At 45.4% G+C, this 18,144-nt stretch overlaps 1 protein-coding gene across 5 annotated transcripts in view; it reads right to left on the reverse strand.

Annotated features, from left to right (window-relative positions):
• PPP2R5C (protein phosphatase 2 regulatory subunit B'gamma) overlaps positions 1 to 18,144 on the reverse strand; it is a 138,432-nt gene that overhangs the window by 88,176 nt on the left and 32,112 nt on the right. For 2 of the 5 annotated variants that reach the window (XM_033109538.1, XM_033109537.1), the window contains exon 1: positions 8,280 to 8,469. The exons of the other annotated variants lie outside the window; for them this stretch is intronic. In XM_033109538.1, the coding sequence (XP_032965429.1) occupies positions 8,280 to 8,373 (94 nt within the window). In that variant the 5' untranslated portion in view covers positions 8,374 to 8,469. Of the gene's footprint in view, positions 1 to 8,279; positions 8,470 to 18,144 lie in introns of those variants that run through there. 5 annotated transcript variants of the gene reach the window in all.

The raw sequence follows: 18,144 nt of genomic DNA on the forward strand, positions 1-18,144 counted from the left end.
TCTGTCAAATATTAAAGCCTTAACCACAGTTTGCCTTTTGTTCTTTCAGTAAAAATGATGTTCCTGAGAAAAGTGGCTAGTTCAGCTTGCAACTCAAGCAACTGCAGTTTTCCTTGGACAGTAGTATGCTCCAGCATGCAGAGGGCTCTCTGTGAACTCTGCACTCATCACACAGTGTTAAAAGGTGTGCGCAGGATTGAGATGGAATCAAATGAGCCCTCGCATGCTTCACCAAGGTCATTCTGAGGTCAGACCAGTATATGTGGTGGAGCACAGGGTGACTGCCACGTGGACACCACTACCTTGCTCGAGGAAAGGAGCTGGTTTGCATCACCACCACGCCTTTGCACCACAAGGGCAAATGGCCACACAGTGAGAGAGGCAGATGAGGTCTTGGTGTTCTCATGAAGACAGGTGTGGCCTTGCAGAACCCTGGAAAGGATGTCAGGGTCTCCACACTTGTGAATGCCACCCTACATAAAGACTGCGGACGGCTTCGCAATTTCAGAGTTCTGAGAATGTAGTTATCAAATGACACTCCTAGATAAGCCTGGCTTATTACATAAAGGTGAACAAAACCAATTCCCAGTTGTGTGTGTACAGACATTGTGGACAACCGCAAACATGTACACACCATGCTCACCACCAAGAATCAGGGACCAGCAACTCAGGAAGGACTGGGCCTGTTCCCCAGAGTATATTCCTATTTGCCTTACTAACTTTATAAATCAAAATACTGTAATTAGAACACATTGTTCATGAGCAACACAACCAGCACACAAAAATCCAAACGTTGCATTAAAAGTTCACAAGCATCAATGACCAAGAGACGGAAAAACTTAACCAAACAGTGTTAATAACTCAAATTCTATTAAAAATACAACCTTAGAACTTAAAACAGTAAGGTTACAATTGTCATCCCACCTACTTCAAATACTATCTCAATTTAAAAAACCCCAACACGAAAAAGGAATTCAGGAGGTTAACGTTATGGGATTTGACAATAAGACAGTAAACTTTGTAAGTCAAATTGCTAATGCCAGGAAAGCAACATCCGCATTTAAAAACAACTAAAAGGAAGTGACATCATCCTACTTGGGACTAATCACAGATAATATATCTAACTTCTACTAAAGAACTCTCCTTCTGAATGTTAGGCTAAACTCTTCTTCAAGAGTTAAAAATGGTGGAGAGGTCAGACCAGGAGAGGCAGGAATGTATATAAATGCTGATTTCTTCTTTTACTTCACAGAGGGGACTCATGAGAACAGAAAGACTGAGGGGGCAGAGTGCTTGGTGAACACCCACACCGGGGACGCACCTGGGATCCCCTCATTAGGGACTTTCATACACAACCTACAAGCAGGACATGGCAGACTCCACGACTGCTGATGGGGCAGATTCTTCCGGGGGTGCAGGGACCAGCAAACTGTGAAAGGAGACAAGGCTTGCGGGTGGGGTGGGGAACGGGGTGATAGACGAGCTTCAAGAGGAAACAAAACAGGTAATACAGCAGTAGAAAAAGAAACAAGAGCGGTTAAGATGCTGGGCTCCCAAGTGCCACATACGACCTAGAAAAAGGGATGTTCGCCACAGCGACCACTGACACCTTCAGAATCTTCCAACACCACCGGCACCGTTTCTAGCAGTTTATATGTTCTTACTCATTTAACCCTCATCAAACCCAGAGAGGCCAGTCATCTTACTCCCATTTCATTCCCATTTCCAGGCACAGAGCATGAGTAGCTTGCCCAAGAGGGCTCAGCTGGCCAGGGGTGGGGTGGGGCCGGGCCAGGATCTCACCCCAGCCCTGTGGTTTCAGACCCCCACCCTTAACCACTAAGTACCCTGCCTCTCAAGTTCAGAGGGCACCTTGTTTTTATTTTAGTGTGCCTTAAAGGCCATTACCCTTTAAAAGACCAATAAAAATGCCAATAAACATCAAAAAAGATGTATACCCACAAAATACCGTTTGGTAAAATGGTGCAGCGGTCTATGCAGCCACTATGAGTTAGCAAGGAGGGGACCGTGCCAGCAGGCAGGAGACACACCTGGCACTCAGGAACCAGGCTGCAGGGTCCTGACCTCCCCTATCCAGGTGGCCAAGCCTTCGCCTGCTTATTTCACTGACAGCCACTAATCTGTCAACAATGGAACAAAAGGAAAAACATAGGAAAAGCCAAACTCCAACATAAAAGACCATTGCTCACTATTTAGGAAACAATTCTAAGTAATTACATTTCCTTTGCACATTCTTTTCTAAAGCAGAACATTTCAAAGGTATTTCTCTCAAATATGATGAAAAAGTTTCAACCTACATAGAAGCCGAATGAATACCTGTATAGCCTCTTCCCCAGATTCAGCAACTGTTCCTATTTCAGGGTATTTCCTTTACAGTTATCTTTTTATCATTTGAAGTTGCAGAGATCACGATACCGCACTCCTTAATACTTCAGTCTGCCATCCCCAAGAGTGCAGACAGCTCCCGATATCACAGTGCCTTTGTCACACCGGGAGGATTACCAGGAATTCCACAGCGTCAGTGTCTGTACGCAACTCTCCGATTACGTCAGGAGTGCCTTCTAGAGGTTTCATTTCGGGTTTCTGAGAACAAAGGTCTGACATAGATTGACTCACTGTATTTCACTGTTACATCTTTTTAGTTTTGATTTTTAAACTAGAAGGGTTTTGAGTAATGAATAATTCAATGAAGGGCCTGAAGCAAAACCCAACTTCACCTGCTGCGCCAGTCAGTCCTGAAGCCCTTCAGTCAACGTCTCAGGACCTACAAGACTTTTAAATACCTTAGTGATGGAAACTGTTTACCCCGTCTTTTAGAGTTCCCCAAGACTCTGTTATCCTTGGTGGCACCATTTCCATGTGACAGGAAAGAGAAGACTGAGTCTGAAGCAAGGCCCAGAGCAGAGTGGTCACCTGTGTCCACTTTCTCAACCAGGTACCGTGTACAGCTTCTCAGGAGCCTGACAAGTACTGCCTGAGTGACAGAGTCATTAGATAAGAAATACACCAAAGAACTATTATCTGAGCGGTCACTCAGTAAATAAGTGAAGGGACATGGCTGTGTCCACTAAAGCTCCATTTACAAATGCAGATGGCAGGCCAGGTTGGGCCCAGCAGCCACAGTGTAGGGACCCCTGCTCTTTTAAGTGTCCCTGCACTTATTTACTGAGTGAAGTGTCTCGTGGGCTTGCGTCTTCTCTCTACTTAATGGCTTGGTGGGGTTTCTGGAGTCGGGCCTCCAGAAACTTTTATTTTCAATTCACTAATACTGACCGAGCGTTCACACTCAGGATGGTGCCAGGTGTCACCAGAAGCACCCAGCTGACCTCGGCCTTCCCCGGATGCTCACGATTCATGGAGGACACAAGAAAATGAAGCTAACACTGAGTACCTGGCAGACCTAGTAAGTGAAATGGCGCATTTTCAATTTCCCCCTCACACCCGAGCACACGCGTGAAGTTTCACAAGTTCTCATTTAAACCGGAGATGCATTTGGACTCCAGGCACAGTACAGAGAACAGTAACAATCAGAAGGTACACGTGACCCGGAAGCTTCTACAATCATCCCTGACACCCTGATGGGGCAGAGGACAGGGCTGAGCTGACTCCTGTTTCATTCATTCTCTGTGGCCCTGGGCAAGAGGCTGCCTCGGCTCTTCCAGAAAAGAAAGGCAGTAAACGTGCCTCACAGCACTGGGCGGTCAGAGAGCACAGAGGTGGGAAGACTGGCCCTGGCCCAGCACACGGAAGGTGCTCAGACAGCCATTAGCAGCACTCGGGGACATGCAACTGGCGCCGGAGGCAGGGGGCAGGGGCCATGGCCTGGGCCTTACATGCTGGTGGCCGTGGGGAGGTCAGGTGACCGGGTGGTGACCGGGCCACTGCGTCTCAGCTCCCAGGCAGGGATGCTGGCAGGAGAGGCCAGTCAGTGCTGTAGGATCAGAGAGCCAAGCCCCTGCCATGTGCGACCCAGAACCACAAGTGGGATGTGCCCCAACCACTCGCCTGTGAGGAGTCTGGCCTTTTCCTAGGGTTAGAAACACACGTCCTTCTCTTCACTACTAACCTTACCCTTTTTTCTCTCCTTTTTCTCCATAATTAACATTTTAATGAAAAAATTCCAGCAGCTAAGCTTTGGTTGCCCGGCAGGAACCATGATCAGAAACCTCTGAATAGATACTGTACCCAAGTTCAAGGGCACACTAACAAGGTAAGGTGTTCAGGCTTTACACCAACTTGTACCCCCGCCTCCCCCCCACACACACACCTTAGGAATACGAAAGAAACAACTTTACACAGAGGGTTGCGACAGGTGAGCTTTAAAAGTGCATTTCTAAAAAGTCACTTCACAGAGAGCGAGCGACAGTCACACAGCACACAGGTGTTTGTGAAGTCATCTGAGGTGAGCTGACGCAGTATTCAGGGAACGGCTCACCGGTCAGATCTCTGGAAGGATCTTTTATTTTTGGTCATCACTGAAATACGTTTCCTTCCTAACTTGGGGGAATGAGGACAATCCCAGGCATGTTCTCCCTGGTACTGACTGACTGCACACCACACGGCACGCTCTCCATCGAGGTTGTGTTACAGCCTGGCTAAGTCACCAGGCTGCGTGCAGCAGGCAGTGACACTATGGGGTCTGACTCCCACTCAGCCTTCCTGCACTGTCTCCTTTAAATTTTTACTGGAAAGGTGAAGGTTTTCATCGAATTGATGATTCAGGAAGACTCGTGAGAAAACAAACTTTTCTATAATCAGAACTCCACTTCCCAATAGAATGGGTTTGCACAAAAAGTGTAATTTGCTCTCTGGCTCCCCACCAGTCTTTCAAAGACACACTTGTCACCATAGTCACCAGCACCATCACCGGGTGGGCTTGGCTAAATGACCAGCAAAGACTAGAGCAGTTAGCAACGTTCTTGAGGCCAGAATAAAAGCCAGCTGGAAAAGGGTCGCATCCCTCTCTTCCTCTCTGGCCATTAAAGTCTTTTTGGCTTGGCATTCCTGCCTTAAACCCAGCTCTGAAAGGGAGCGTGAGCTCTGTGAGGGCCCAACTCCAGAAACCCCCCCCACCAGGCCATGAAGTAGAGGGAAGACGCAAGCCCACGAGACACCTAGGTTACTATTCTTAATAGGCAATTAAAAAATTCAAGGAATAGTCTAGAGCAGGGGTCCATACACTGTGGCCGCTGGGCCCAACCTGGCCTGCCATCTGCATTTGTAAATAGAGCTTTAGTGGGACACGGCCATGTCCCTTCACTTATTTACTGTCTATGGCTGCTTTCATCACAGCCCAAAATAGTGACTGCCCAGAAGCTGAAAAACACTGTCCGTCCGCAGCCAGAGCTGTGCTTGCAATACAGTAGCCACTAAACATGTGACTATTTAAACGAAGATTTAAAATTCAACTGCACACGTGCGCTAGCCACACGTTACGTGCTCAACAGTCACATGTGGCCAGGGCCACCGCAGTGAGAGCACATTTCCTCCATCAGACAGTTCTCTTGGACAGTGCTGCAAGTTCAGGGCTTAAGTCATCCAGCTAAACTTACAGCCATGGAGTTCCAGGGGCCGCTCCCTCCTACAGACAGAAAAGCTTACACTGGTTCAGCAGTGTCCCTTCTGCACTTGAACTTTCTTAGAATGTGCTAATTCACTGTATTAATAGAAAACTCTAGACTATTTAATAGAAGGTAACTATCAAACCAATGAGGACTACTAGTTCAGGGATAGTATTGATTTGTTTACTTGACTTCCCCACCACCCAGGGGACCCTCCACTCTGGGAAAGCTGGGCCTTAGCGCAGGCTTGCTTCACATTCCCAGTTAGGAGGAACCGGCTTGGCACCAGGAGGTAGGCACACGACAGATATTTGTAGAATACGTGAAGAAGTGGACCCTGGGCACAAAACTGTCATACGAGAGGCCACTGAAACGGATGTTGATAAGGCCCTGGAAAAAACCACTATAACCTGTGGCAAAAGGTTCTACAAACAGCCCAAATTTCTATTTTAAATGAGGTTTTTTTGCTTGTTTGTTTTTTTAAAGATCCAAACAAAACAACAAAATCGCCTGAGCTTGGATCCTGGCCCCGCCACTTGGCTGTGTGACCTTGGCAGGTTATCTTCCCTTCCATGTGGAAGACCCTTCCTCCCTAAGTGGAAACCATGGTGTCCCCAGAGAGGGAGGCAACCTTCAGCGCCGCCCCTCCCCCCAGCCCTTCCCCAGAGGCATTACATCAGCCCCAGCTCTCCCAGCACCTGCCCAGAGCTGGCTCCTCCTGTGTGTCCCTCCTGCACCAGGGCCCCTGTGGGGGCTCCCCACCTAACCCTGAGCTCCTCTGGGGCGGGGCTTGATGACCCTCAGCACTGGACACAGCACAGTGGCTAACCGGATGTTAAAGTGATCAGGACTCTAAAAGCCAATATAAATACAACAAATTTTGCTAAACCTTAAAAAGGCCTTATGAGTAAATCAAGCGTTTTTCGAGTTTGAAATTAGAAATTATCCCCACAGTTTGAATTAGAAACTAGTTTTAGGTCCCTAAAGATTACCCCTTCTTAAAAACTCAAGTCCTTATCAAGTTAACACAGCTCACTCCTTTCCCTTCAAGATCAGACAGCAACCAATCAATCACCCAACCAACAGCAAAAAGTCCAAACCGGCCACAAGGAGGTCTTGGAATTAATAAAAAAAAATCAATGTGGTATAAGATATAAAATTAAAAGATTCCATTTCACAATAAATTCATAGTTCAAAAAACTACTAGGACCCCAAGTGTCTAATAAAATCAGAAAGTTCACAAACCAAAAAGATCTGTTATTTATAAGAAGATATCTCAAAAGTATAAAAATATACATTTTTTACGCAATAAACTCAATCTTACTGCCAACTAGTCAGTCAGTGTTTAAGAACTTAAACCTAAACACAATTACATTGTGTCTGTGCCTGTGGTTCCTGCAGCCAAAATATCTACAAGCTCTGCTTAGTTGGTCGATGTTTGCCCTTTTCTGAGCGCACTGCAAAAAACAATGAATTCACAGGCAAACCTACAACTTGGTCACTGAGGATACTAACCTCAACTAGCCTCAGTAAAGTGGATTGGAGAGAAAAGCAACACCCGTTTTATTTCAATGATTGGGTATTCGTGTGCTTTCATCTTCCCTGGGTCCACCCTGGGATCTGAAAAATCCTGTCGGGCATTTTAGTCATGCAGACTATTAGTCACCTGGAAACCTTACTCCCACCCTTCCTTGACACGGGTCTTTAAAGGAGATTCTGACAGTTAAAACTGTTTTGTTGAGGCACAGCTGTGATATTGTAAATTTTAAAGTGATTTGATGAAGCTTAACTTCCATTTTCTATTTCACCCAATTCTGAACAATAAATTTACATAACCAATATTTAAAATACCAACTAAGAATAAGTATACTATTACCCTGATAACTATATTTTAGTAAAACTATTATTAATTACTATAGTAACTGTGTTTTTAAGGTAAATTGTGTGTTTAACCCAAATTATGTATAAACTGTAAGAGGCAAACTGTAATTATTAAGAGTAATCTATATAGACATTGAAAACTTGTTGCCATGTTACATTTTAAAGTCAAACAGCAATACAGAACCAATTTAAATGCAAAATATTTCCTAGGAATCCACGAAAACGCTAACATTTCAGAAATTATGACCCACAATGGATTTCAGTATTTCAAAGCATGAGTCCATTTCTCTTTTAGGCTCCATGGCAAGTATGAAAACAATCCTTTCAGAGGAAGTTCTTTTCTAATCGTTTCTGCACATTTTCTGACTGCAGTTCATCTTTAATTTGGGGACGTGTGCCCGACAACAGCTTTGCAGCATTCAACAACACAGATGTAACAGAAACTCCGTGCACGGACAGCTTGGCCCGGAGCTCGCGGCCCGCCTCTCCCTCCTCCCCCCACCCAATACCTTCCCCGGGCAGTGACTTCACATCCTTTGACATCAGCACAGCTCTGAAAGGGGGATGGGAGAACGAGCAGAAAGCAGAAAAACCAGCTTTGAACTATGCATGCAAGGCCTCTCTCAAGCCTCAGATTCTGTAAGTAGTTCGTAAAATGCCAGACTGCAGTGACACGCCCAGCCTGCCCTGGTCCAGTCTGCAGCGAAATGGCATGCGTTGTGCTGGAAAGGACGTCCTGCTTTTCTTATCTGAAGCACAATAGCCATTTACTAACTACCACAGACGGTTCCGACTCAGTGAGACACAATAACTTACCTCGAATGTGGAGCAGGGCCACGGGCTGGAAAGGCCCGTTGGAGCTGGCCGCATCCACCACCATCCTGCTGCCCGCTTTATTACATGTCAACATCTAGACTCGGCGGGGAAGGCAATGGACTCCTTAAGGCAAGAAACCAGCCTCCATTTTAGTTTAAAAAAAAAGACAAACTGAAGCGGCAGCTGGAGGGAACTGGCTGGTTCGTGATGTCAGCAGGCATGGAGCCCGCCCATTGGCTGGAAGCTGCAACTTAAAATGACACTGAAAAAACTGCAACGGGAAAGAGCGTTCTGTTTGGCTGTCAGCGTGCATGGAAAGCCTGGGCATTTTCCGGCTTTCTGCTGTCTTCATTTCTCAATAACTTGCAGGCAAAGACCCCATCTTTTACGGGGCAGGACTGAGACCACATCTCCAGCCACACTGTAAACAGATGATTCTGACAGAGCTACCAAAAAAGTGTGTGTGTATGTCCACGGGAACTTTCAATTTCAGCATTTCCCTAACCGGTACCCCAAAGTCAATGGTATTGCATACCCACTTGGCCACTTCCTATTTTCTATTCTAATTCTTTTAATGTCTGTATCATATTTTGCATTGTGGCAATGCAGATTTTTTTTTTATTGTTGTTTTTAAAGAAACTCTACTAAAAATACCACAATTCCAACTGATTAGTTTGGACTCTTGTTCAACCTCTCTTACCACCAAGTTATAAACTTCTAATCCTCAAACACCAGTTTTTCTCCAGATCTAATTTTATTGGAAAAATTCAGTAAAAATTTAAAAAAAATTAATTACATGGAAAATGGAAGCTCCTTTAAATTTAATAGCTAGAAAGCAGAAGTTAGAAAAAGGCCATAAAAATAAAATTCAGTGTTTATTTTTGTATCTTAAAGATGACAACATATTAGATACTCTGTTTAAATGAAAAATTTTAAATTAAAATATATTTCAATTATTTTTATGGGGCTGGTATTAAAATCTATTATTCAGATCTTAATTTCCTATCTTTAAAAAAGGTTAATGAAAAAGCTGTTCCAAGGAGAAAGACATCATTTCTGAGTTGAAGTACCCCTGGGGGCGGCAGTGGGAATAGGGGGTGGGGGTTTGGACAGGTGATTCCCTATAAAAATAACCGTCATGCCGAGCTCCAGATAAAAACAAACTCTAAGAAAAATCTCTTTGGCAGGTAAAACTGAAGAAATCCCTCATCTCGTCACACGCACAACTCCGTCTGTCCAAGCCACGTCTTCTCCTTTTATAACGTCACTCAACTCCCCCCACCTCATTTGCCCCAGTGCACAAGGATACAAAACCCCTTTGGTTCCCGAACCTAATTCACAGTAGTGAGAGACACCTGGAACCCGACTGGGCTAGCAAGTCCACCTGTGGGCTGGCCTGCTTCCACCCCCTGAAGGAGTGAGCTGCTGCGATGGTTCAGGGGTGCTTATTAACTCCTCCCTCATTAGTAAGAATAGAGTTTTTACTATGTGTTATTAATGGCCATTAAAGGAACAAACAAGTAAAAGCAAACCTAATCAAACAAGTAAAAGCAAACCAAATCCCACCCTGCCCCCTCTTTCCACAGAACTGAAGACTGCTGCTGGATTCCATGGCGGGCCACAGAATTATGTGTAACAAGCAACAGGGAGCGGGTGCCCTGTGAGGGGGGCTCCTACCACCTGAGCATACCTGGCCTCACACCTGCTTGGCTCCTCTGCCATCTGAACAGCAAACATGGCTTAACAAAAACAGCTTGTGCTGGCAGTCAGGTGATGTGAATTTAGATCCTGGCTGCTGACCATCGGGGTTCGTCAGATGCCGGGAGGATGGCTCCCCAGGACCTATCATCACCTCCTCCCTCAGGGAGTGATTCCAGATGAGCTCAGACTAAACTGCCCTTAGGGGTGAGGCGTGCAGGGCTTGGCGATGGGTCCAGAAGCACATGCTTACTGCAGGCCTGTACTTTAAAAAGACAGACCCGCCCTCAAATAATTTAGTATTTCTTCTGAGATGAGATGGGAAATATGCCTGTCCTAGATTGTGCTGATGAATTGGAATGCAGAAATATGGGGGAAAGACTCCTGGAGTCTTTATGTAAAATACACAGATTAGGAGTCAAAGAAAAAGTGAAGACACTTCCTGATGTACTTTTCCTAATGGTCTCAGATCAAAGGATCTCCACGCTATTAGTGATTCCCATATGCTCTTCCGAAGCCTTATGCATATCAAGTAGTTCTCTGGAGAACTCAAAGACTGGGCTCTGGAAATCACCAATGGAATATACTCTAAAATATACATGAACAAATCAATAATATGAAGAAGAAAAAAAGACCTGAACAAATAAAGATAAGGTGTGTTTCTGAACGGAAAGCATAAGTACTATAAACATGCTGGTGTTAATTCTTCTTCAAATTGGTTTACAGTCAAAATTCACATAGGTCTCTTTATTTTTCTGGATACTTGACAAAATAATCCTAAAGTTCACCCAGAAAGACAAGAAGCAAGAAGAATGAGAAAGGCTAGTCCTACCCACTATAAAGCACAAGAATTAACGACAGTGTGATGTGGTATTAAGAGGCAGGTTGATGGGGTAGAAGTTAACAGCCCCCAAACCCATAAACACATTTATACAAGTGCAGTATTACGATAAAGAATGAATCTCGAATCAATGGAAAGGGAAGATTAGTCAGGTAGCTGGTTGGCTGTATATAGGGAAGTCAATGTAAGTCTTAACTCCACACCAAAATAAGATTTGAATGGCATTAAATAAATAAAAAAACCCCACCAAAATGATAACCCGAAATCCCCACAGCTTTTAGAAGAGGAGGGAAGTGAGTATCAATGCTCAAGCTAGAAAAGAATATTTTAAAACACTGAACCCCTAAGGGATATTACTCACATTAAACAATTTACAGGGGCGGCTGGATGGCTCAGTTGGTTAGAGCGCGAGCTCTGAAAAACAGGGCTGCTGGTTCGATTCCCACATGGGCCAGTGAGCTGCGCCCTCCTCAACTACGTAGATTGAAGACAATGAGCTGCCTCTGAGCTCCTGGAGGGGCGGCCAGATAGCTCCGTTGGTTAGAGCACAAACTCTCAACAACAAGGTTGCCAGTTCAAGTCCCACATGGGATGGATGGTGGGCTGCGCCCCCTGCAACTAAGATTGAAACTGAAAACAGCTGAAAACAGCGACCGGACTTGGAGCTGAGCTGCACCCTCCACAACTAGATTGAAGGGCAATGACTTGGAGCTGATGGGCTCTGGAGAAACCCACTGTTCCCCAACATTCCCCTGTCAAATTTTTTTTTTAAATTTACAAATTTCTGTATGTTTCCTCCAAAAAACAAAAAGATATAAATATTATAAATACAAGGAGTTAATAATATACTATCATTGATTAGGAAAAAACTGAGATCTCAATATTTAAGTGATTTGGTTCATTAAAGAACTATAACTGATCAACAATTGTATGAGAAAGTATTTCTTTGCCTATCAAATTAGCAATAATTAAAAAAAAAAACACGATAATTACTCAATACTGGTAAAGGCATACTGTAACCCTGCCAACAAATCTATAAATTGTTCTGATTCTTTTGGAAAATAATTTGGTAATATGTATAAAGATTCTTTAAGTAATTTTACTTCTGGGAATCCATTCTAGAAACGTAGTAGCTGTGAGTGAACATCACATTTTTTTAACTTTTAAAAATTGTGCTAAAATACACAACACAACATAAAATCGACCACTTTAACCGTTTGTAAGCGAGCAGTTCAGTGGCCGTAAGTACATTCGCTCTGCTGTGCGGCCATCACCCCCAACCCTCCACAGAACTCTCTCCACCTGCAAAACTGAAACTCTGTCCCCAATAAATACCAACTCCCCACTCTCCTCCCCCAGCCCCTGGCACCACCATTCTGCTTTCCGTCTCTGGATCTGACTCCTCTAGGGACCTCATAGATGTGGAATCATTTGGTATTTGTCCTCCTGTGACTGGATGATTTCACTCAGCGTAATGACCTCCAGGTCCATCCATGCTGTAGCAGGTGTCAGAATGTCCTTCCTTTTTCAGGCTGAGTCATATCCACTGTGTGGACGGACCACACGTGTTCCAGTCATCCCTTGATGGACGCTGGGTGGCTTCCACTTTTTGGCTAATGTGAATTATGCTGCTATCATGGGTCTACAAGTACCTAAGTCCCCGCGTTCGATTCTTCTGGGTACATACTGGGAAGTGGAATGGCTGCAACGTGTGGCAGCTCTAGTTCTAATTTTCCGAGGACCTGCCATACTGTGTACCACCGAGGTAGCACCATCTTACATCCCCACCAACAGTGCACAAGGGTTCCAGTTTTTCTTCATCCTCACCAAGGCTTGTTATTATTTTTGATAGCAGCAACCTGCTGCGTGTGAAGTGGTGTCTCACTGTGGTTTTAATTTGCATTTTCCTAATTATTAGTGATGTTGATCATGTTTTCACGTGCTTGTTGGCCATTTATACATCTTCTTGGGGAAATGTCCGTTCAAGTCTTTTGAACATTTTTTAACAGGATCATTTGTTTTCTTGCTGAATTACAAGAGTTCTTTATAAATTCTGGATATGAACCCCTTTTCAGATAAATGATTTCCAAATATTTTTTTTCATTCTGTGGGTTGCCTTTTTTCTTTGTCGATTGTGTCCTTTTGATGCACAGAAGTTTTAAATTTTGATGAAGTCCTATTTATCCCTTTTTACTTGGAGGTGTGCTTCTGAACAGGAAGCCTGTGCTTTTGGCGTCATATCCAAGAAGTCAGGAGCAAGTCCATGAAGGCTTTACCTCTGTGTTTTCCTCTAAGCGTTCATAGTCCTAGCTCTTATAATTAGGTCTTTGATCCACTTTGAGTTAATTTTCGTATATTGTGTAAGGTAAGAAAGGGTCTAACTTCATTCTTTTGCAGTTTTCCCAAAACCGTTTCTCGAAGAGACTGTCCTTTCCGCATTGAATGGATGGCATCCTTGTTGAAAACCATTTGATCATACATGTGATGGTTATTTTGGGGCTCTCTATTCTGCTCTATTGGTGTATATGTCTGTCTTTATGCCAGTATCATGCTATTTTGATTACTGTAGCTTTGTAGTAAGTTTTGAAAGCAGGAAATGTAAGACCTCCAACTCTGTTTTTCAAGATTGCTTTGGCTATCAGGGTCCCTTGAGATTCCATGTGAATTTTAGGATGGATTTTTCTATTTCTGGAAACATTAGAATTTTGATAGGGACTGCATTGAATCTGTAGATCGTACCGATGTTTTAACAATATTAAGTCTTTCAATCCATGGACACAGATGTCTTTCTATTTACTGGGGTCTTCTCAAGACCCCAATTTCATTAAAGACTTAATAAAAGACATTAAGTCTTTCAGCAACGTTTTGTAGTTTTCAAGTACAAATCTGTCACCTCCTTGGTTAATTCCTATGTATTTTATTCTTTTTAAGAGCATCACATTTTTATTTATGATTCTAAAATACCAGAAACTACCTTAATTTAAAAGGATTAAGTGAAATATTACACATTCATCAAAAATGTTTATAAATTTATAAAATGAAAATATAAGTGAAAAGGTATAATTTTTCAGAAAAAGTATAATCATAAAAATAAATACTCCCAAAATACTGACAGTAGTCACGGCTGAGTATGGCTATGGATGGTTTTTCTTTCTAAAACTTCTCTATATTTTTCAATATTGCTAAAATAAGTACATAATACTTTCATGAAAACTGAAAGTAACAATTTAAATACAGACATACAGATTAGGTTACAGCAGAGAGAATCCTTCATGAACCCCGTCTCTCAGGCTAAGGAACACAGAAAGGGCTGTGATGGGACCCAGGAAAAAGGATACAAAAGATTTATTGTAATGCGGAAAGAAGATCATGTATATAAAAACACACAAACAAAAATTAGCCTAAGTCAGGCATGACAAATGGAACCAACAAGCTAGAGGCTGTCAACTCCCTGTCTCAAAGAATCAAAGAATCCCGTTATGGACGACTTAACCTTAGGGACGTCTGAACCTTTGGTGGCAAGTCTGTTACTTCTGCATGGAATCTGTGTGCTCCCGTGAAAAAGCAGGGTTCCATTAGTCTTGGGGGCATCTCCCTTCCCGATGAAACAACTCAGTAAATGCCACCAGGAGAGGCTCACACTGCAGCCCTTCATGGCACTGGGAAAGTGTTTTTTCATCCCTGCTCCGGGAGAGGCCACCTGAAGTAACCCTGGGGCTGGACCTTTCCTCACCTGTAAAAGGGGGTATATGTGGTCTCCCCACCTCCTGGCGTGGCAGTAGATGCAAATGTCACAGATGGAGGATGCGACCCTGCTGAGGTGAGGTGGAGAGCTCAGGAGGGGCAGCTGCGACCCACGCAGGATCCACCACATCGCACTGGTCCAGCAATCAAGAAGGGCGGCAGGAAGCAGGGGACACTTTAGCACTTCGGAAAGGCCCCTCTGCCTGCAGTGTGGGGTGTGGAGGAGGCACTGAGTGACCTCTGCTTAGGTGAACCCCTCCAGGAAGTCTTCTTCCTCCCGCTCTAGCCAAGGCTCTCCCCCAGGCCCCCAGACAGTGCCACGCACAGAGGTGCACAGCTAAATTTACTAAGTGAATAGACAAATCCAGCAGTGAATGGACACCTACCTCTGACCCTGCAAACCCCCTACTACTCTTTACACCTCGTCTCTGGAGCATCTAAGGTCACCTGGAGAATAATGCCTCCCCCCTCGAAGACAGGAGCCTGTCCAGTCTTCCAGCACGCCCTCCGGTGCAGCTGTCACCGGCCCTCCCTGCCTGCCAGGTAGCCCCACGCTGCAGACATCCCGTCTGTGACCTCCTGCTCCTCTTCTTCCTGCCACTGTGTCACACTGCACAGGTGTCTTTTGGGCTCAGGCAATGCACCTCGCAGATGTGAGAGGGCAAACAGCCCCCACCTTCAGTGCGTTCCCCACCCCCCGACACCATATCCCAGTACCTCTGTACTGCACAAAAATAAAGGCTTAAAAAGGAATTTTTCTTTATTCTCTGGTCCCCCTCTGTTACTTTCGTTTGCTCTTTATTTAGAAACAAACAGCCTGTAAATACATCTCACTGATTTTATTTCTAGGAAGCATTTCTGAATAAAACTTCCACACTTTCATTTCTAAATTCAGCGGAAGGTTTTATTTTTCACATCCCCAGGCAAGTTTCAGGCAAATTAAATATATTCCTATTTTAGTGAAGAAGCTTTACAGTTTGTTTCATTAAAAGAAATTTGGTTTTTGGACCTAGAGGATGGTGGCCCCTGAGCCACAGGCACGGACGCTGCAACTGCTTCAGGTGGAAGCCCCCTGAGCATGGAGGTATATGGAGATATATGTTTCATTGGTAAAAATCTAACCTAAAATATTTGGCTTCACTTATAGTTTAAAATAGACTTTTTCCTTAGGCAGATCAAAGATACCTAGCATTCAGCTGTGTTCAAAGGTTGCCAGGGGACTTCAGCTGCCAACAGCAAGGACAAAGGGACAGGCGCTTGTTACCCTGTTGATATGAGCGAGTCCTGAGTGATGAAAAGGGTGGATGAGCTCGTCCCCAGGAAAGGCCAGCGAGGAAAGCACTGTGGGGCCTGAGCTGGCTTGGTTCTCCCGAGCTGAGCTGCGGGCTAGAAAACCTTTAAGGCCGAGGCAGGTCCCCACAGCCCTTCCTCGTGTGAGGAGGTACCCAGAGTATACAGAGCACACGAGATCTATCGGACTGTTTTTGTGTCCACTATCAGTGACACACCCCGCTTTACAAAGAACCTGAGCTGGAGGGAGCGGTGAGCCTCGACCGGTTAGGGTGCCCCACAAGAGGTGACGCCACAGCAATTCTGTGGAAACAGAAGGGCCAGGAAGGAACGGGAAGAGGGCCTGAGGCTCTGCAATTTCCAGCAAACACGTTTCCTGGACCCTTGGCAGATGCCCGACGAGGCACCAAGAACAGACATGCAGACAGAGACTGCCATCGGTGACACTCCAGGGCAACAGCGTTCTGCAACCCAGTGTCTGCTGAGGGATAAGCTAAACGGAGTGTGGTCCATCCACACACTGGGATGTCACTCAGCTTTAAAAGGAAGGGCCTTCTGACAGGTGCCACAGCGTGGATGAACCTGGAGGACCTCACGCTACGTGAAATAAGCCAGTCACAAAGGACAAATTCTATGTGACTCCCCTGCCATGAGGGACCTAGGGAGTGGAAATCATAGAGACAAGAAGTAGAATGGCAGTGCCAGGGGCTGAGGAGGTGTTAATAGGCCCTGGGTTTTGGTGGGTGGTGAACACATGGTGATGACGGGCACGCTGCATTGTCCGTGTATTTCATGGCCCTGAACTGTACATTCATGAGTGCTTAAAGTGATAAGTATTACGCAATGTATGTTTAACCACAATGAACAACAAAACAAGGCAGGCTTGAACCAGGTGCTTCAGGAGACACTGGAGGAGACAGAAGTGGCAGGGCATGGCGGCTGCCTCTGGGGAAGGCAGAGCACAGAGAAAAGGCCAGGCCACCAGGGCCCGGAAGGATTGGACAGAGGATGGGAACGTCCCAAGAAAGGGCTGTGTGTGAGTGAGAGAGAGAGAGAGAGAGAGAGAGAGAGAGAGAGAGAGAGAGAAAGAGTGTGCGTGAGAGAGAGAGAGAGGGGGAGAGAGAGAGAGAGAGAGAGAGAGTGTGTGTGTGTGTGTGTGTGTGTGTGTGTGTGTGAGAGAGAGAGAGAGAGAGAGAGAGAGAGAGAGAGAGACGGGGGGAGAGAGAGAGAGAGAGAGAGAGAGAGAGAGAGAGAGAGAGAGAATGAGCTGTACATAAGGAGCTGGGAGAAATCCTGGTGAGTTTTGGGGAGGGCCCGGGCTAAACAGTCAATGTGAGATTACAGCTGCCAGTTGGGACCCCAGGTTCTGCCCAGAGGGGGCTGGCAGAGTGTGACAGGCAGAGGCCTGAGACTCACTCCTGGTGTAATGGCCATGTTTGTGGCTTGAGGAGAGAGGACAGGAGGGTGCCCTGGAGGGGCCGGGCTGGCCACGGCCTGTGGTTGGGCTCAGGCCGTCTGACATGAGACCAGCTCTGTTATTTGCAAAAGCGGCACTGGTGGCACCTCTGCTGCCCTGCTGCTGGCAGAATGCGGCCAAGAGGGCCTGGAGCTGGACACCCACGGGGGTCAGGGGTCTGGGTCCATTGGCGCCCTGAGGGCAAGTGCTATCTTTGGTCACCATCATCATTCTGACCATCTCTTCATGCTCTGCACGACGCAGAGGGTCAGTGACTATTTGCAGGTAACAGGCCCCTGCCTCACCCAGCCCAGGACTCTTCCCTCTCATGACTGTGGCAGGAGAAGACACGGAATCAGAACATGGCACAAGATAAGACTTGTGGGCCGCAGAAGAAAACACCGGTGAAGGTTGTCCCTCAGCCCACTGGATCAGAGCAGGAGCTCTGGCAATATCTCCCTCCATTTCTGTTCTTCTTCGACTAATGGGCAGGAGGCAAAGCTGCCCTGAACAGATGCATAATTCATCTGTAGGCAGAAAAACTATCCACATGTGTGGCAAAACTTTTAACTGTATCAGAAAATAACTTGTGCTGAATGAGGTTGAAGTATTATATTTCCATAAGAGGAGGGCAAGATATATAAAATTTTAAGCCATTCAAAAGCTAATTTTTAAAAATTCAAATAAATTCTCCCAACAACAAAGTGGCAACTTCTTTTGCAAAAGGCCCGACACTTAGCAGCTCAGAATTCCCCAGCCAGGGTCTCCCGTTAACTGTGACTCCGTCCTACCGGTACCTTGCTCCGGTATAACTCATGACTTCTGCCAGGCTTTTC

Source organism: Rhinolophus ferrumequinum, chromosome 6, assembly GCF_004115265.2.
Source record: "Rhinolophus ferrumequinum isolate MPI-CBG mRhiFer1 chromosome 6, mRhiFer1_v1.p, whole genome shotgun sequence".
Lineage (NCBI taxonomy): Eukaryota > Metazoa > Chordata > Mammalia > Chiroptera > Rhinolophidae > Rhinolophus > Rhinolophus ferrumequinum.